This window comes from Meleagris gallopavo, chromosome 2, assembly GCF_905368555.1.
Source record: "Meleagris gallopavo chromosome 2, MGAL_WU_HG_1.1, whole genome shotgun sequence".
Lineage (NCBI taxonomy): Eukaryota > Metazoa > Chordata > Aves > Galliformes > Phasianidae > Meleagris > Meleagris gallopavo.
In genome coordinates this window covers 62,878,046-62,898,386 of record NC_139405.1, presented here as the reverse complement: position 1 = coordinate 62,898,386, position 20,341 = coordinate 62,878,046, and the positions used below count along the sequence as shown (strand labels likewise).

The window sequence follows — 20,341 nt, the reverse complement described above, 5'->3', positions numbered from 1 at the left end:
GAAGCCCCGTCCCCTTCCCGGGGCGGCGGAGGCTACGCCCGCCCTTCGCCGCCGCGCGGGGCCTGCTGGGAGCGGTGAGGCCCGCCCGTGGGCAGTGCGGCGCGCGGCGGGGCGGCGGCCGCCATCTTGCGCTCCGGCTGGGGGCCGATTAGCCGCGCAAAGCGCAGCGGGGTTCTTTCGCCTCGGGGGCAGCGGGCGCGGTGCGTCCCCGCTGCGATGGGTAAGAGCCGGTGGGTCGGGGAGGCTGCGTTCGGATGCGGGCGGGGTGCGGTGCCCCTTGCTGCGTGGCCGGGCTCCTGCCTGCCCGGTGGCGCTGGGCTGTGGCGGGGCGATGCCGCGCACGGTGCTGGGACTGTCCCGCAGCACCGGGACAGGGGTTGCTTTTCTCCCGTCGCCGGCAAGAGCGTTTCCCCATCGTCTTTTCAAGGGGCGCAGGCGAGGGGCGTCGCTAGCTGAGCCCGGGGCCGGGTGCCCTCCGTCCGGGCAGCTAACAAGCGAGACTGGATCTGACGCGGCGCCCAGCGCGCTCTGGGCCGGGCGAGGGCTTCGCGCGGTCTCTCCGGCACTCCGGGCACTGAGGGGCAGCGAGGGGAGCCCTGCGGCGGGCTGTGGCGGGGCGGCCTCAGCCGCACAACAGGTGGGCGGCGTGCGGGATGTGGTGGCCGCGGGGGTTGGTGATAACGCTGGCAGAAGGGCGCAGCAGAAGTGTGGTCTGGATACGGTCGTGATGTCTGAGTAGATAAAGCACCGCTCGACTGGCCGAAGCTATGGTTTCAGCAGCTTTTCTTTTTGAGGAGAGCTTCCTTCTGCTTGATCTCATATATACAGCTCGGGTTATTTTGGAGTTACTTTTAATGCAGTCTTCTCAACTTTGGTTCCTTGCCTGGCTTGGCAGGTGTACTGGCCCAACTCATTCCTAAAGAGATTAAGAAAGGGGATGGTGTTTGGGGGCTAGTTAAGCCTCAAGAGGTGCTAGACAAAATGCTCTTCTTGTTAAATTGTACTTTGGAAGCTCTGCAAGTTAGAAGACAGTGACTTCATACAGCGTCTTATGCAGCTCTGTGTCCAGAAATGGCAATAGTTTGTAAAGGTTCTCATGAAGCAGTTGTGTTTGGTTGAAACGGCTTGCTGACCCCTCGGGGTGTCCTGATGGTGCCAGCCTAACAGTGTGGGCTGGTTGCTTTTTACAGCCTGTGTTTATTACTCAGCAGGCCTTGATACTGCTGATACGAAACAAAATTAAAAAAATAATAATAATAATCTCAGCACAGAAGTTGGAAGAGAACTGTGACCATGGTTCAGATAGGCTTATGCATGTTTCCTTGTTGTGAAAGAATTCCAAACTGAGTTTGCTTAGAGTATTGAATCACAGTTTTGACAGTTATTTTTTCAAATGAAGGCTACAGTTTTAGCTTTGAATATTAGCACTGGGTTGTTCGCAACCTTTTTCAGTCAGTTTGATCATTTCAATAGTAGAATCATGTTGTATCACTCTTTTCTTTACATAGTTGATATGCCTGACAGTCAGATTCTAATCTTGCTTGTACATCAAAAGAGCTGTTAATTAAGGATGAGTCATTTTTATTATTATTATTATTATTTTAAATTTAAAATTGCGAAGGAATACTTGTCTGGATGCTATTAACTATTGATTCTTTTTTTCCTGTAGAGTTTTTCTGTATAAGATTAAAAGGGAACTTAGCATAACCTTTAGATCCTGTTTTGTGTTTCTGTGATAGGTATTAAAAAAAAAAAAAAGTAGAAACTATGCAGTGAGGCACTAAATGAAACAGTAATTACAGCACGTTTTCTTCTGGGATTTGTTTTTGAGAGAAGAAACCAAATTCCTGGTACTTGCTGATGGTGACAGACATTTATTCCTTAAAATTTAGGTCAAAATTTAGCAACATAATGGTTTTGCTTTTATTGTCTTATTGTGCTCATAAGATCAGTAACTTCATTTCACATTTGCTTATGCCCCTTAATGAGGTGCCTGATCTCTGAAGTGACCTGTGGTTTAATCTGCAGTTCAGAAATGCCTGTGTAGGCAAAGATTTCTCTATGATTTCTCTCTTGGAGATTTCTGTTGGTGAACTGGGTATTGCCAGCAGCTACAGGAGTATATAGCTGTTGCTTTAGATACTTTTCTTGTATGAGAGATAGTAGGTTTGCCTTTCAAGGTCTGGCCTTTTGGAGTAATTCTCTTTTTTTTTTTTTTTTTTTTTTTAATAGACATCATGTCAAGCCCAGGGAAAGATAACTTCAGAATGAAAAGCTATAAAAATAATGCACTTAATCCTCAAGAAATGCGCAGACGAAGAGAAGAGGAAGGAATCCAGCTTCGGAAACAGAAAAGGGAAGAACAAGTAAGCATCTCGATGAGCTGTTAGCTGTTAAGTGCTCATGAAGTTGAATTCAGATATGTGAAAGGACTTGAGCAGATTCCTCCTGTGAAGTAGAAGCCAGAGCACCAAATTAAAAGTCTGTTTTCTGTGCACTCTTGGGAAGCACCAGGCATTTCTCAGTAGGATTATAAATCAAAGAGGTGGACAGAAGCTCTATAAGTCACTGTGGCATTTGAAGTAGAGACCCATGTCTTAAATCTAGTCCTTAGTCTTGTTTTCAACATGTGAGCAGAAGACTGAGCTGAAAGGCTAACCTTATTTCTGGTAAGAATGGGGAAAATCTGCATTCTCTTCTAAAGCTTGTGCCAGAGATGTACTATTAGAAGTGAGAGGAATGTACTTCAAATTGCCCAAGAGTTTTTCTACTGTAGCGTAGTGGTCAACAAATAGTGGTCCGTAAGCATGAATTTACAGATATTTTAATACAAGATTTAAGTTGTCTTTGTTGATTTTGATTTTTATTTTTTTAGTGATAAGAGTACTGTATAATTTCATAGTTGGTGGTAATTCCTTTCCCCAAAATATTTAGTAGTTCATTGCCTGGAAAATGAGGAATATAGTTTGTTCTTCTGCTTGCTCTAAAGTGGCTGACTTTTGTCTCCCACCACCCAGTGTGTCCCAGGCACTGATCTACAGTCCCCTCTGAGGTGGGAGTTGCTTACCCTTCTCCTGGGAGAGTGGTGCTACTGCATGGAAAAAGAATTTATATTAGTTGGGCCAGAGAGGTAAGAGTAAGAAGTAGTATGCTGCTGGAGCATTTACCTGTGATTGAGTTCATCTGAATTGCAGTTCCTGCTGAAAGTTCTGTGTATTTTGTAATAAATGCTCCGTAGGTAAATAATTTGTTAAAACAAACAAAGAGAAAAACATTGTTTCCCATGCTGAATGTTGTAATAGTTGAGAATACCTTGACCATAATTGTTGGACTGGTGTTTTCAACTCCTTTAGCACTTGTAGGATCAAGTTTGTGCAGGGAGATGAGACTGGTTTTGCTCCAGAAAAAATTATAAATTGTAGATAGACTGTCTTCCTGGACAAAAATGATTTACGTTTTTGTCATTTATGTTTTACAAGATCCTGTATGGCATTGTTGAGTGCTAGGAAGAATGACTGATTTTCTGAAAGAGGAATGTTGATTTTTATTTTATTTTTTTTTTCCTTCCTTTTATGGGTTTAATTAAAACCTTGTTTGTGTTCAGGACTGTGCAATTGTTAGGGTCCAAGTTTGTGCCCAATCCAGAGTTTGATCAAGCAAAGGAGAGAATGCTTTGTTTTAGGTTCCTATTTGAAATACAACTACATGTAAACATGGTGTTGCTCATTTAGTTTTGGGCATGTGTGACCACAGAAATACTGAAATGTCTGTAGACAACTTTGAGAACAAAACTTCAGGACTTAAGAGGAGTTTTCATTATTATGCTTACCAGTGAAATCTGAGATACTTAGTGGTCTGAGATTCTAACATTTATCTTTAAGGTTACCAACATGATATTCTTAGAATTGTTAATGATTGTAGTTTTAAGTGTAATGGTAAATTAAAGGTACTAATTTTAGGTTTGGTCTGTGGAAGTAAACAGGCTAACATGATTGTTATGTTTGCATACTAGAAAATGAAGAGGTACTCATTAAGCATAGCTTATTAAATACTGCAGCACAGGTATGTATTTTAAACATAGATGGTGTTTGAAGCCAGTACCATAATGTTTTTTGGATATAGAGGACACTTAAGGTTACACAATTTGAAAGCTCGCCTTCAACCTACATCATTTGTTTCCAACTACAGTTTTAGTTTTCCTATGTCTGTATACTACATGTAGCTACTGTTCAACTGGCATGCAAGGAGATCTTACGCTTTCTTTTAAAGTGTGGAGTGTGGAGTCTGAAACACAGACTTTGCCTTTGTGTTGATGTTTTTTGCCTCAAAATTAAGAAAGAATACTGTTTCCCTCTTAAAAATAAATGCTAAACTACGAAGTATAAAACAATGAAAATAAAAAGATTTGTATCATCATCGCCTTTGTCTGAAAGACTTATAGATCTTCTCTTTGCTCAAAACCTTTAGTTTTTTAATTTTTGCCTGAAGTGTTGCAGCGCTATTTATCAAGATGCCGAATATAGCAGTGTTTTTCTCTGTTACATTCTTAAAACTTTAAAGTAGAATTCCATTTGCGTGAATGAACTGGAAGGTGAGTTGAAGTGTTTTGACTAGTACAGGTGAAAGCCAGTGTCTTCAAGTAATAATCAGTATCCATTCTGTGATAAACTCCCCACACGTTTCTTCTTTGTTTAGCTCTTTAAACGCCGAAATGTTTCTCTGCCGGGAAATGAAGAATCTATGGTGGAAAGTCCAATTCAGGATCCTGACGTCAGCTCTACTGTACCTATTCCAGAGGTAATAACTCTAGAATGTTTGGAAGTTTATGTGTTTATACTAGTCCTACAAAACCCCTGTTTTATTTTTAGGAAGAAGTTATTACAGTAGATATGGTGCAGATGATTTTCTCAGATGATCCTGATCAGCAACTCACAGCAACTCAGAAATTCAGAAAATTGCTATCTAAAGGTATGTAAGCGTTGCTTTTTCTTCTTCCTCTTATTTTATTATTACAAATTTTAGTCAAGCAGAGTCAGTTAACATTGAATTTTGCTTTTTTTTTTTTTTTAAAGTAGAGCTTGCAGAAGCTTCTCAATTTGTTTGTAACAAAAACAGTACCAAATCTATTCTAACCTAATGACTAAATACAAAAAGCTTTATTATTCTGTTGTTTTCTGGACAAAATCACAAAAAAGGATATTTTGATCAAAGTAACCAGGGCAGTAACTAACAAAAGCAAGCTAACATTACTTGAGGTATTGTTTCGGTAATTGATTTTCTGATTCTGTGTTTGAGGGGATAAAAACTATGACTTGCCAAAGAATGTAATTTTCTGGTGTTGTTGTTCGTGTTCTTGTTGAGAAAACGTAGTCTTAAATTCATGCTGGTATTTGTCAAGTCTACTATACAGGAATATGTTTGATTATTTAATCTAATAGCAGTTTTTCTGTTGATTGAGGGAAGAGTGTTGTGCTACTATGTCAATAGGCGATAGTATGTGTTATTGTACAGAATAGAGCAATCACTAAATTATAGCATGTTATGAGATTATCCAGCAATCTTCAGAAGGAAAAAACTTAACTCCTTCCTTCAGACCTATTTAAATTAAATTATTTAAATTTTAATAAATGAAAATTTATGTTACATTTTCTGAGAATCATTCATGTTTTGTGTTGTACTGAAAAAGTAACTGCAGTGGTCTTTTTTTGTTAGTCTTACGCATATGAGCTTTTTTATTTTTTATCCCTCAGAGCCTAATCCGCCCATAGATGAAGTCATCCAAAAACCTGGAGTAGTACAGAGATTTGTGAAATTTCTAGAGAGGAGTGAGAATTACACACTGCAAGTGAGTTTGCCTGGTACTTGGTTAGGATTTGGAATGGGGTCAGAAATCCTGAGAACAGCTTTGGACACCGTGTTGATTTTAAAAAAATAAATAAATTTTTTTTTTACAGGAAAAAAAAGTAATTATATCTATCAAAGCTGTAAGTTTTAGATATCCCAAATTTTAACAATTGCCACTGGAGTTGTAGCTCAACTCTTGTGAATTTCACAGTCGTCTTTAGGGTAATGTGTTCAACTGGTCATGTATTTGGACATAGAAAGAGGTCTTTGTTCTAGAGAATTTTTAGAATGGTGTATTGAAAGTATCAGTATAGATGTGTGAGCAGAATCTGGGTGGTTTTTTTTTAGTTTTGTTTTTTTTTCTTCTTGAAAATAATGTACTGTTCTACAGTTGAAATAAATAATAATAAAAGAAATAATAAAATAAAATAATAAAAGAAATAAATAATAATAAAAGAAATAAAAATACATGAAAACTTGAAGACTAAAACTCTTGGAAAGAAATCTTGGAAAAATAAGTGACAAACAGTAAGAGTAACTGGTAACCTTGTGCACATTTGCATTAAAATGACTAAGCATAGCATAAAAAGACTTGTACCAGTTGCTAGAGATAATCTTACTGCACAGAAGTTACAGTAACAATTGTGTTTCAGTGGAAAGGAAAAAAAAAAAGTTGGAAAAGTAACCTCTGGAACTCTTGTGTCAAACTGCTTACAATAAATTTTGGGGTTTTTGTTTGTTTTTTTTACTGCTGAGTTATTTAACATGGTGTTTTGGTTTTTTTTCTCCTCAACAGTTTGAAGCAGCTTGGGCTCTAACAAACATAGCATCTGGAACTTTTCTACATACAAAAGTTGTAATTGAAACTGGAGCTGTTCCAATTTTTATAAAATTGCTTAGTTCAGAACATGAAGATGTACAGGAGCAGGTAACTGTTTTCTTGCAGAGTTTTATAACTTTAAAATTCATTTAGGAGTGTCTTTCTTCCCCTCCAGTTTTTTTTCTTTTAATTCAGATAAAGAAATCTAAGTCCCATTCATCTGCTATACCATTGATTTGACTCCAGGAAAACAGAAATTTGGATTCAGATTTCCCATATGATCCCCCAACTCCTTCCAATTTTTCCAAGTCCTTATGAGTCTGTTTTGTTTCTTTGTTTTTTAATGTTGTTTAATAATGTGAGGAAAGCACCTCATTTCTTTTGTGCTGTGTACAGGTGGATGGGATCTAAAACAAGGTAACAGAATATAATGGAAAACAAAATGTTCTAGATTACAATGCAGCTTTATTTCTTAGATACCTATTCTTCTTAAAGTCTTCATCAGTGTCTTCCTGAATTTGTTTTTTGTTAGTTTTTCTTTTATTTTCATCTTTACATAATAAGTAATATTACAGACTTTGCAGAAGTTCACAGAAAATTCAGAATATAAATCACTAGTCTTCTGAAGTGTTATATTAAGAATTATGCTGCGACTTTTTGGATTCCATTGTGTTTGCTGTAAAAAATATGTAGATTATCTGTACAGATATGTAGATATCTGATTTGGAGACGTGTAAGTTCACTTGGATGCTTTCATTTTTAAGGCAGTGTGGGCTCTTGGTAACATTGCCGGTGATAACGCAGAATGCAGAGACTTCGTTTTAAACTGTGGAATATTACCACCTCTCTTGGAGTAAGTATTGTAAACTGTTACCAGCATCGGGTGGGAAAGATGATGTAAGTGATACATTTGTGTGATTCTAACTGGTTGGCTTCCCTGCTTTTTTGTCTGGTAGCTCCAAGCTTCAGTGTTTGGTTGTTGAGATGTGCCAGCAGACTGCTTGTTACATGAGCAGTGTTCCATTGACAGATTTCTCTTCATTATAATTCCACTGCTTACCATACTTCTACAGGGGGCTATAAAGTAGCTTGATCACAGGGGAAAAAGCTACCTAACACAACTAGCATTCAATTTATTCGAACTTAAAATACGAAGTTGACTTAAAACATTAACAATGTTTTATTAAATTAACAATGTGATTGCTTTCCTTGAGGATTTAAAGGCTGAAGGGTTTGAGTTTTGATACGTATCTGAAAGTGAACCTGATTTTTTTCAGCTATTGAATTTTTCCCAGTCCATTCTGTTAAAAACAGTAAAACAAATGGAAAAAAAAAAAAAATCCTCAAGTTCTAATATTTTATGCAGCCTTTATTAAAATATTAATTGGGTCTTATGAATTAAAATGTCGGTATTAGCTCTAGGGTAGGTTGCATTTTCTAATCACTTTGGAAAGGATTAGTTTTTTTTGTTTTTTGTTTTTTTTCATATGAGCAGTGGCTTACTTTATATGCATGTGTATTTGTTTTAGGAATGTGATGTTTGTGCAAATAACAGTCCCTTCTAAGAAAATTCTGTGTCATTTAAGCTATTAAGAGAAATAATGTAAAATTAGTGCCCAATAATAAGATTGTTTTTTTTGTTTTGTTTTGTGATATGAGGCATTGATAATAATAGATGAGAAAAATACTTAACCTTTGCAATGATTTTTTATTTTTATTTTTATTTTCTATCTCTCTTTGACAGACTGTTAACGAATTCAAATCGTCTTACCACAACTAGAAATGCAGTCTGGGCACTCTCAAATCTCTGTAGAGGCAAGAATCCACCTCCAGACTTCAGTAAGGTATAATGAGCTACTCATTTCAAGAAATTGGAAAACTAAAGGAAGCTTCTGTTTGTAATATAACACGGTCTTTGAATCTGGAGATAGACAAGACCGTGTGATCACATTAAAAACATAAAATTGAATCTATTTGTTGTATCTGCTCAACGTTTTCTACTTTGACCTGTTAGCAATAAAATTAAATAATTAAATGACTGAGAAGTTTGAGAAGTTATTTAGTCAGATGCAGGTAGTCATTCACTGAAGCAATGACAAGTGAGGAGTACTTTTGGCACCAAAACCTTTTGGTCTGTATTCTGCAGGTATGTGTTAGAGGATGTGAGTTATGATTGAAGCTTTTCTTTTTTACTTTCCTTATTTTGTGCTGTGATTACTTAATAAGATATTGCAAGAATAAAATTTTCCTTGCTCTTTATAGAGCAAAAAATTCAATTAATTCAGACTACCATGTCAGAGGTGATGTGCCCATGTGCTCTCTCATTCACTTTATTTCCACTTTTTAAGACAGTAAGACTGTCTCTAGTTAGGAGTATTAGCTTTTTATTTTCAGTATGAAATTTAATTTCTGGTAATGGTAGTGGCAATAGAAAATGGAATATAACTTTGAGTATTCTGGCTGATGTTAAAATGATCACTGAATGTAATTTGGAGTCAATTTGTATGTCTTAAAACTTTACTCACAGAGTACAGAGTTGCTACTTTTTAATCTCTCTGCAAGAATTACTACAGAAGGAGATTTCTGATGTCAGTTAATCAATCACCTCACAATTGCTCTACCTAAATTATGTCTTCCAGTACTGTTTCATTCTGGCAGCAAAAAAAAAAAAAAAAAAAGAATTCCTTGCTGCTTAAGCTACTTTAACTTTAGTGGAAGAGGATATCCTGTATGCTGCTGCTAATAAGAATAGCTCCTTTCTTTCTTGCTCTTAGAGATAGTACTGGCAGGACACAGTTATCAACTCTTTGAAACGATTGATACCTACAGGACGAAGGGAAGTGGTTTTAAGTTGAAGGATATTAGGGTCAGAGCTTTTAGTTGAAATGAGGTTAGCCATAGCTTGTTTGATTCAGTGAATGTGGATTTTACTCTGAGATTCTTTCTCTTAAAGTGACTGTAAATTGATTATTACAAATAACAAATCGTGCTTCTGTATAAAAAAAACGATTGTTCTTTTGAATGATTCAGGAAAGCATCAGTAATTTTTGATCGCCTGATTATCTCTAGAAGCAGAGAGTTCTTGTTAAAGCTGAGCAAACATATACCTAAAATGTAGTATCTGCGAGTAAGTAGGCTGTTAATTGAAATGTAGCTAATTCACTGATTTGAATTGGATGTCTAGTTTAATCAGAAAATGTTTCACCTAGATCCTGTTTCACTGATGAACTCATGGTTTGGCAGTAAATTGTGTTGCATTTATGTGCCTTTGCAGAATGTTTTCTGAAATACACAAAACACTTAATTTTGCAACATTTTTCTTTAACCCAGGTTGCTCCTTGCTTAAATGTTTTATCAAGGCTGTTGTTTAGCAGTGATCCGGATGTACTAGCAGATGCTTGCTGGGCCCTCTCTTACCTTTCAGATGGACCCAATGATAAAATCCAAGCTGTTATTGATTCTGGAGTGTGCCGAAGATTGGTAGAGTTGCTTATGTAAGTTCTCTCTTTACCAGTAACTGTCTTGTAATATAGTTGATATTAATGAATACAAACTGAGTTGTGTTTCTTCACCTGAAGTCTAAATTTATTTTATGAAACAATGAGCATATCAGTCTGATATAGCTTTTCAGCTATCTCCTAGCTTGCTTGGCTCCTGGGATTTTTTCAGCAGTTGACAGTGGAAAAATGCTTTCTCTAAAATACTCCTTGATGTTAAATAATAAGAAGTAGGATTTCATTTGCATGGGAGAATAGAAAGGTGTTGACTGAAGATGAAGTTTTAATTGTGAATCAATCTCTCAGCTTAAAAATTTTAATTTTCATGTTGTATTTTTTCTTTTTGAAATACAGATAGATATATATATATATATATTTTTTAACTCACAAAGTCTGGAGTCAGGCTTGTGCTACTTGTGAACTGTTGCAGAATACTTATTTTACAGTTTGTTATTTTCCTAGAAAAGGAGACTTAAATCCCTATATTTGAATGGGGACTGCAACATAGGTCCCCATTCATAGGTAGTTCCCAACACTGACAACATAGTACAGGTTCCATTTGGTTGCACTCATCAAACTTGTTTAAATAGCAGGAAAGCAGGATGAAGTAATGCTGTGTTCTCTGTAACTAAAATTGGGTTAGTAAAATAACTAACCCAAAACAAATCACTGCTAACTGAAAATTCAAAATTACACTGTGCTACTTGGTAACATCAAGCAATATTTGTCTCCAGGCACAATGATTACAAGGTGGTATCCCCTGCATTAAGAGCAGTTGGAAATATTGTTACTGGTGATGATATTCAAACACAGGTAAGACATGTTGATTTAAGAAAAATGAATTATCTGGAAGGAAAGTAGTTGTAAAAATATCGCATTAAATTACAATAGAATGCATATCTAATACAAGTGTCTGTATATATATATATATATAGGCCACATACATTAAGGTCACAAAAACACTCCAAGGGTTGGAAGACCTCTCCTATGAGGACAGGCTGAGAGAGCTGAGGCTGTTCAACCTGGAGAAGGTTCCAGGATGACCTGATAGTGGCCTTTCTGTCTCTAAAGGAGGGCTATAAGAAGTAAGGGGACAGATTCTTGAGCAGAGTTTGATGAGGTAAGACAAGAGGGAATGGTTTCAAACTAAAAGGCAGGAGATTTAGATTGAATATAAGAAATCTTTTTCAGTAGGGATGGTGAGGCACTGGAAAAAGAGTTAAGAGAGGTGGTGGAAGCCCTGTCTCTAGAGGTGTTCAAGGTCAGGCTGGATGGAGCTCTGAGCATCCTGAGGGAGCTGTAGATGTCCTTGTTCCTTACAGGGGAGTTGAGCTAATGGTCTTTAAGGGTCCCTTCCAACTCAAAAGATTCTATTCCATGAAAGTGAAGGAAGCTCTACGAATCTGTACTGCTCATTTGACATTTAGTTTAGTCTGGTATTTTAATCATAAAATTCCTGCACTTTATTACAGCACTGTTTGCGGTAGATTGCTTCATTCTTGTATGGTATTTCAGATGCTGCTTTCCATTAGTAATGGAATTGTTTATTTTCCTGATGGGGGGATTCAGTTGTGTTACAATTCCTTTTTTCAAGCCTTCAAATGCAAAGTTCTCATTGTTTTAATCAGTGCATAACAGCAATTCATAAACTTGGTATGATAGTCTGACTGATAAAAAGTTTGTTACAGAGATACATTTTTTTAATTTTTGAAAAGTAGAATTGAATTTCAAGTAATGCAGGAAAGTTACCAAGGTCCTTCGAAGAAAATCATGCCTGAAAGGCCTACAGTACTAGCATAAAAGGAAAATAGTGAAATCAGGTAATTGCCTAATTTGTTGTGAGCTCTACTGGAACAGATTTCATTAAGGATTTAGAAAATATATGTCCCTTTTAAAAAGAATGAACAAATTAGGTTTACACTTCCCAGGCATGTAAGAAATACATGCTCCGGCATTAGGCAGCCTTATGCAGTCTTGGTGTCTTTAGTCTTCTGTTGTGAACTTAGTCGAGGGCAGTTTCTTTCAAATTGTATGGACAACTGGATTTCTATTCAGATGGTACAGCACTGAGCAAATGCTGGATGTTGTTTCTGTAACATAAATATGTTGCAAAGTACGCTTCTTTTGAATTTACCTCTACTGTGATTTATCTGTGCATATACGTACACAAATCAATCTTCAATTCTCCAATTATTCTAGGTGATTCTAAATTGCTCTGCGTTACCCTGTCTCTTGCATTTGCTTAGTAGTCCCAAGGAATCTATTCGAAAAGAAGCGTGCTGGACTGTTTCTAATATTACTGCAGGAAACAGAGCTCAAATTCAGGTACAAACTATACATAGTAATTTAGGTGGGTTTGTTTTTACTAGTTTACTTGATTTTCATTCAGAAAGGGAAATAAGATGCTACATTGATTGCATTACTTGTTGTAGTCCTAACAGTCTATAATTTTGTGTAATTTTTGAATGTCTTGAATAAAATGGCCAAAGTGAAGTTCTTTTGAGATCAAGTGAGGCTTGTTTTCCGGTTTGAAACTTCAAATTTTGTGCTTATGTCACATGGTTTTTCAATAGACGTATCTGGTAAGATGTATCCTGATCACCAGACAGAAATCAACTAATTGCAATGTTAGAATAGTTCTGAATTTTGTTTTAGTATTTGTAGTTAGTGCAATGCCTTCTAAGAAAACATTGCTTCCTTTGATACGAACAGGCATTGCTTACCACTGTAGTGAGGGTATTCATCTTTTTGCCCTCTGTATGTTAACCTTTATAAATTATCATTATCCTCTTTTTGTCTCTTAGGCAGTTATAGATGCAAATATTTTTCCAATATTGATCGAGATTCTTCAGAAAGCTGAATTTCGTACCAGAAAAGAAGCAGCATGGGCCATAACTAATGCAACATCAGGAGGAACCCCTGAACAGATTAGGTAAGCTTGCGTGTTGTTATTTTCTCTGCCTAGATACCTTTTCTAAGGCATTTTCTTCCTCAAATTGAATCCTGACAAACAGAGCAACAAAAAACTAAGCATAACTAATTTTTTTTTAAGCTTTGTCTATATGCTGACTTAAACACATAGAAGCTCAGAAAGAATTAGGAAAACGTATGCAGTAGAATTAATAAACTAACTCAATTAACTTGGTTTTGGAGTATTAAACGCAAACCTTTCATGGGATTATTTTCCAGAGTTGATATTATGCTGTCAGGCACTATTCAAACATTCAGCAAACAGGGTGAGCGTTTTGAAAGTGGAAAACTTCAGGACAGTTGTTTAGAAAGCTTGTGCAGAATGATTGCATCTCTCTGTAGGAGGACTTTAGGAGTTTCAGTGGTTTCTTCATGTACTTAAACTCACTAATAGTGTTACTTCATGCCAATAGCTAACATTTTCCAAAACGGGATTCGATTAAAAATCTACTTAGCAACTATCAAAATACTGCAGAGAGTGGACCTGTTGAATGACTAGAATAAAACACATTCTGAGAAACTAGAGAGCCATTAACATGCTGATCAATTTTAATCAGTATTTGATAGATGGATTTTAGAATAACAGTGTAAAGTATTAAAAATTTAAAAACCTGAGTGCACAAAATCATGTAGCAACTACACCAGTGTGTTCAGGAGATTTGTTGCAATAAGTGCATGTTTGTTTCCTTAAAAAAGAAACAAAGAAAAAAAAACTACCTCATTCTGACTTTCTTACTGTACTGCCGCTACGTGTTTTCAGTGGTAAGGAAAGTTTTTTTTTGGTATTGTGTTTTTGTTGTTGGTAGTTTTTTTGGTGGTTGTTGTTATTTTAATAGCTTGCACAATGTGTTATCTTAAATTTAATAGTAGATCTTCAAATACCAAACATATGTATGTAACAGCACAAAGGTTCCTTCTTATCATAAAATACAGAGATGCTATCATTGTCATGAAATTTTAGCACTTCTAGGATCCCCAAGATACTACTGTCCAGCTGCAGGATAATTTAAAACAACTAATAAATATTTAAACAATCTTTTGATTCAGACAAACATTGTTTTCCATGCGAACTAGAAACAAGGACACAGGTAACGTCTTCCAGAAGTTAGGAATTTGTGCAAAATAGGAAAAAGATTGCTCAGAATCACAGTATTTTCTTGTATTTACTGTTACGTCCTTTCCAATGGGTAATACTAGTATCTTGATGGGGTAACAATATGAACTGTGTTGGTTCAGAGCAATGTCCCCTCTCCTTATTTTGCATGATTTTTTTTTTCACTGCAAAGTTTCTAATGTCTGAGAAAAGAACTTACTGCCAATACTATCTTTTTCTCATGTACTCATTCAAATCCATCTGAGGATCATAAGTGAAGAGAAGTTGAATAGACTACAAATGTGGAATTCCAGTTAGGAGTGTACATTAAATTTTCTCATTAGGATAAATTATAATATTTATTGTATTTCAGACTGAGGTTGTCTTTGTGTTTTGTGCTGTAGATTATTTGTTGCAATTGTTTCAGCCATTTCTTTTATAACAAAATGAAGGCTAATGTGTAACAATGTCATATAAGAGTAAATGTGCTGGTTTATCAGTCCTTCTTTTCCACCCCAACCTCTTCTGTTTTTTTTTTTTTTTTCTGCTGTCCTAAAGGTATTTGGTAGCACTAGGTTGTACCAAGCCTCTTTGTGACCTCCTGACTGTGATGGATTCAAAAATAGTACAGGTGGCTTTGAATGGACTTGAAAATATTCTGCGTCTTGGAGAACAAGAGTCTAAGCAAAATGGAATGGGCATTAATCCTTATTGTGCCCTTATAGAGGAAGCATATGGTAAGAATTTACTTACTGTAAGGCTAATACCTAAACTTACCTGTTCCAGGGAAATGTAAAAAATGTAGTGAACTATTTTGGTAGTGTAGTATAAGAATTTTTAATTCAAGCGTAAGTAGACTTTAAATCATTGCAAATTAAGTATTGGAATAAATTTAACACCTAAACCTGAAGCATAGTTTTATTAATATTTAATTCTGTCCTGTTCAGTTTCATTCCCGTATAGGGATGAATGATCAGAGTTCGTTTTGCTTATTCCTGAAGTCAGTCACTTTTTAACATTGTAAATATCAGTAATTACAAGAATTCATAATAAGTTTATGAGTATACATGGAAGTATTTTGTTCTGTTTCTTATAAGATTTGTGGAATTAAACTACATTTCAAAAGCAGTTTAAACTATCAAAACTAAAATTACATTTGTTGAATTTCACGGCTAGATACTTCTGACTTACAATTTAAACAAAGATTTTATTATCATAATGAGTTCAGCATTATTTATGGAGGCTTATCTTTTTGTAGTTTCTGACAGCATAAAAATGGCAGATATTTGTGTTTCAGCAATTGGTCATAAGAGTTCTGGATGACTGTATTGTATCTGACCAGATGGTACTAATTTTTCTTCCAAGGCACTAAATCTGAATTCTCTGTTTAGGAGCTGCATTTCTAAAATCTGCAACCTGCAGGATCTTTGTAGCCTAACATATAAGAAGAATAAAAGTATTTAGCTTAATGAAATTTAGTCTGGTCCAAATCCTGTCCAAAGTCTGTTCTAAATTTCACTTACACATAGAGAACCTAGACGATAAATTTGCTGGTTGAGTAGGCTGTTGAAGCTCATTAGGGGAATTAGCTGATGGCATCACACTTATTTCTCCAGTCTCTATCGTAACCAGAAGAATTTCTTTTTAGCCTTCCTAATTTGATGTAAATTGAAACTGAAACATCTTAAACAGCTAAAAATGAGCTCTGAGTCTTCATCTTCCAGGTACTCTGACAGCAGGTTATTTCCTCCAGCTTGCACATAAGTCTTTGGAAACAAAGCATCATCAAATTACAGACTAAATTTGAAAAAAGTGATACTAGGCTGATAGATATAATAATAGAATTTAATGTTTTTGCAGACTGTGAGAGTGGAAAAAAAAGAAATGAGGGTATTGGGAATGGCTGCGGCAAGCAGTTTTATGCTGTCATGACTGCACACTTACTTGCTTGCTGTGTATACAAATTCTATTTCTGTGTAGGTAAAATAGGCTCTTCCTCCGTAGATTAATTTATATTCTTTTTGTATATAAGAAATTTAAGGTTAAGGTTAAGAAATTCAGTAATATATCAATTAGGAGCATTTGGCATGGGGAAAAAAAAAGGCAAAAAGAATAGAGAGAGAGGGGGAAAAAAAAAAAAACACAACCACACTATTGTATGTGAAAATCAGTTATATCAAATAAAAGAAATGCAACCTCAAACCATCTCAGTTCATTTACGTACCACCACAAAATTTTCATACTTAGAACCTGTTTCCTTTTAAATTCTTCTGAAGAAACTAGATTATGAAAATGTTTTGTTTTGAATTTAGGACTTGATAAAATTGAATTTCTTCAGAGACATGAAAACCAGGAGATCTACCAGAAGGCTTTTGAACTCATAGAGCATTACTTTGGCGTTGAAGAAGAGGATTCCAGTATTGCACCTCAGGTGGATGAAAGTCAGCAGCAGTTTGTTTTCCAACAGCAGGAGGCTCCAATGGAGGGGTTTCAGTTGTGAGCAATTCGAGTGAAGACAAGTATAAAATGTATACACTTGTAGAGTTTTTGTTTGTTTTCCTGAAGTCTTTTCTTTATGGCCAAAGGTAGAGGGAAAATTGAGTGTGTTTTGCAGAAATAGATGAAGAAGCAGCTCATGCACTTTTGTATTTTGTTAGATACAACTGTTCTTTGTTCTGTACTTGTTTGGGGTTTTTTTTTTCGTTCTCATATGTACAGAAAACAACTGTGAGTAATCATGTCTACAGTAAAGCATTACATGTGATTTAACAGGAACTGCTAAGCTAAGATTTAAAAAGGATTTTAGGCAGTAGTTCTGAATCTTTCTTGTAGTCTCAAACTCCATATCAGCAATACAGTTACTGACAGTTGTATTTTTGGCAGTAGGCTTGACTTGCCCAGTCTATCAAATCTACCTCTTGTATTGAAGCATTGAACATTGCTTCAGAACTAAGGCATGAAATAAAGATGAGCTTGTTAGAAGCTGAATTGGAATGTGAAAAATATTTATTTAAATTATGAAACTTCCACACATTACTTACTTTACCACACACTGTTGGAATTTATTTATAAAGTGTATTTAAAGACATAAATACATATATATAATGATAATTACACAATATATAATACTGAGTACCTGAAAAAGCTTTTACACAGTTATGTAGGAAGAGACTGTTTCAGAAGTTTTCAAATTGGAATCAGCAGAGAGCTTGCTGGTCATTTGGTGCTTGCTCTGTAATTAAAGCTGCTAAATGGCATTTAAAGTAAGCCACAAATACAATACTTTGCTGTGGAAGCGGTTGCTGTAGTTACCGCAAGAATGCTGCAATCATGGATGACAGAGATGGTCATTTGTACAGTTGGAAATACAAAGCAGATGGTTTACAGCTGTCTCCTGCCAAAATGTAGTAACAGCACTTCATTTGGGGAAACCTTGCAGTGTCAGTCTTTCTAGTAACAGTAGCTTCTTAAAGGTTGAGAAAGTAGGTGTTACATTTTTGACCAAATATGCTACCACCACTTGAGTTTTTCTGTAAGTTAGCTAACTCAGCTCTCTTCTGGTAAGACAGTGAAAATACTGCAGTGAGGAATGAATAGAGAATCACTCCTTTCCAGCTAATCGACAATTTGTTATACTGTAAATACACATTAAGTTTGTGGACACCAAAACTAACTAGAAGTTACTGTATTCTAAATATTTAGGCTCTACAGTGCACAGTGTTTGCTGTTTAAACACTAAGAGAATTCTAATATTCACGTTAGTAGTTTTGAGTACAGAAAAATGTGTGCTGTGCTTGGACTTGCATATATGTAGTGTTTCTGGAATATTAATAGATGTTTTATTTGGATAAACTAATACTTTGGATTAACTAAAGTATGATTTCTTTTTTTATCTGTAATTAATGTATTATCTTCAAACTCCTGGGCTAAGTGAGTTGGCATATGACAGCATTTCATACTTTATAAAAAGCTGCAATTTAAACATGAAATTACTTATCCCATGGCACTGTGCACAATATTTTAATGCACTGAAAAGAACGTATTAAAGGTGATATCATTTACAGTACCATTTTATATTTAGATTTTTTTTTTATGTGCAAGTTAGGATTCTAAGACTTGATGTTGCAGCAATATATAATGTATTGTAATTGAATGTGAGACTTGAAGTGGATTTTTTTAAGATTAATGATCAGTTTTGACTAAGATGTAACTGGGAGGAATGAAATCTCTTTTTGAAGTCTTTTTACTGGAATTTAGACGTGTAAGAGGTGTGTATATAGGAGTGCTGTTACTTTATGAACTCTGAATAATGAGATATTTTATCAAATGACACTTTAAACCTAGATTTGTACAGCATACAATGGTTTTTGAATAGTGTGATAATCTGAGTTACAGCTGCCAAATTTTCATATAATATTAGATGATTGTATTTGTGCCCTTTTTACTCTTACAGTTTTTGGTTTGCGTATGCTGACCTTCCTTCTCACCATCTGCTCCAAGTACAGGGTAGTGATCATGGAAATCTACTAGGATTGCTAGTAAATGCTGAATTTCAATGTTCTTCTAGTGTAGAAATAAAGAATTCAGGTAACAGGGTATTCCATTATTTCTAACAAACTTGTTTTGATAATGTTATGTAACCAGTTGTGCCTGCTTTTTATTTGAAGGACCTTACAAACACTGCATTTATAAGCCTCCCTAACTTAAACCAAATCTGAACTACAAAAATCTCGATTAGAAGACTTGAAAATGAAATGAGGGGGCGTACAAAGTATTATATTTGTTTTGAAAGAATGTCTTCAGTTATGTGGGTATGTTGTCTGAACAGTTAGTGACTGCACTTTATGCATTTAGATAAATATATTTCATGTCTGATATATTTAAGTGTAATAGTTTAAAAGGGAGATAAAAGTGATGGGCTTTAGGTAATGAAACAGTTATTTGAACTCAACGCTTGGTTTACTCTGATGTTGTTCAAAAAAATACATCTTTGTAAGCATTAAAAATGGTCCTTCCTGTTATATCATTGGATTTCTTGCACATTTGGTTAAAAGCACATTAATGAACAGTATAAAAAGATGACATCTTACAGTCAGCTGTGGTGTAGTCATCTGTCAGTAGAGATGTGAGCATGACAGTGTTACCTAAACAGATGAAACCACTGAAGGGAAAGAAAAAAAAAAAAAAATCCATGAAAAAAGCATTTTGGTGTTTGTATGATATACTGATGTGCCCCATCAATTGTGAAGTCTGTTTCAAAATACAGTTTTGGGAAGTTTTGGTATTGGGCACTGTTTGTTTTGCTTAAATGTGAAAACCAGCTAGCTAATCTATGCAACTATGCAAAACATGGAATTTATTTTTCAGTTCCCTGCTCTTGACACACTGAATCATATCTGAGTTTTTCATCGCTGCACTTTTGTCTGAGGACTGGTTCATACAGCTTTTTAATTTTCTAGTATTTGCTTTAAAAACTGTTGCTAGCAGCAATCAAAAAATAGTAATAATGTTGGCCCAGAAATAAGTTGTAGAAGTTTGCAACTGGAAAGTTTCTGTTGTCAGGTCTGTCTTTAAAAAGAAAAGGAAAAAAAAAAAAAAGATGCACTATTGTCTTTCCTTTGTGGCTAGTTCTCAGTTGGTTTAAATTTATTAAATTGTCCAACTGAGGGTTTTTGTTATTGGTCTGCCAGCTGATAAAATTTCAACAGTGACCTCAAGAATTCACTGAAATCTGGAATGAGAAATTTCAGTTACCGCACAAGAGCTTCATATAATGTGTACAAACTTAACGTACCTGTATTATCTTCAGATAGCAATAGTGCATCTTTAAATCCAGGCCAAAGGCCCGTTACTGTAACAAAACGCATATGAGTAGTATGCAATATTAGGGAATGTTAAATCTCCAAATACCATACAGAAACCAATAAAAACCTATTTTGCAGAAGTGTGCTGTATTTGGTGTTTTAATGAGTGTGGCTTCTTAAGCTGGAAAACACAAATGCCGTTTTGAAAACAACATTGAGAAAAATGAATTTGGAAAGGCTGGTTTGTGCACTTTGGCAGAGTACCTCTTGTTTTTAAATAGATTTTCAAACATCTGACCAAACGTATTATGAT

The 20,341-nt window shown here is 35.7% G+C and overlaps 1 protein-coding gene across 5 annotated transcripts; it reads left to right on the top strand.

Annotated features, from left to right (window-relative positions):
• Positions 1 to 64: 64 nt before the first annotated feature.
• On the top strand, positions 65 to 20,168 carry KPNA5 (karyopherin subunit alpha 5). Of its 5 annotated transcripts, XM_085217428.1 has the most exons (15): positions 78 to 220; positions 428 to 637; positions 2,233 to 2,366; positions 4,696 to 4,797; positions 4,869 to 4,968; positions 5,751 to 5,845; positions 6,641 to 6,772; positions 7,429 to 7,517; positions 8,409 to 8,508; positions 9,995 to 10,158; positions 10,896 to 10,974; positions 12,361 to 12,486; positions 12,966 to 13,093; positions 14,783 to 14,961; positions 16,537 to 20,168. In XM_085217428.1, the coding sequence occupies exons 3-15, from the start codon at positions 2,238 to 2,240 to the stop codon at positions 16,722 to 16,724; spliced, it is 1,611 nt and encodes a 536-aa protein (XP_085073554.1). In that variant the 5' UTR covers positions 78 to 220; positions 428 to 637; positions 2,233 to 2,237; the 3' UTR covers positions 16,725 to 20,168. The 5 variants fall into 5 exon arrangements, with proteins under 5 accessions (XP_085073555.1, XP_085073553.1, XP_085073554.1 ...); XM_085217427.1 differs by lacking the exon at positions 428 to 637 and having other exon boundaries at positions 66 to 220; XM_085217429.1 differs by lacking the exons at positions 428 to 637; positions 12,361 to 12,486 and having other exon boundaries at positions 65 to 220.
• Positions 20,169 to 20,341: the final 173 nt, after the last annotated feature.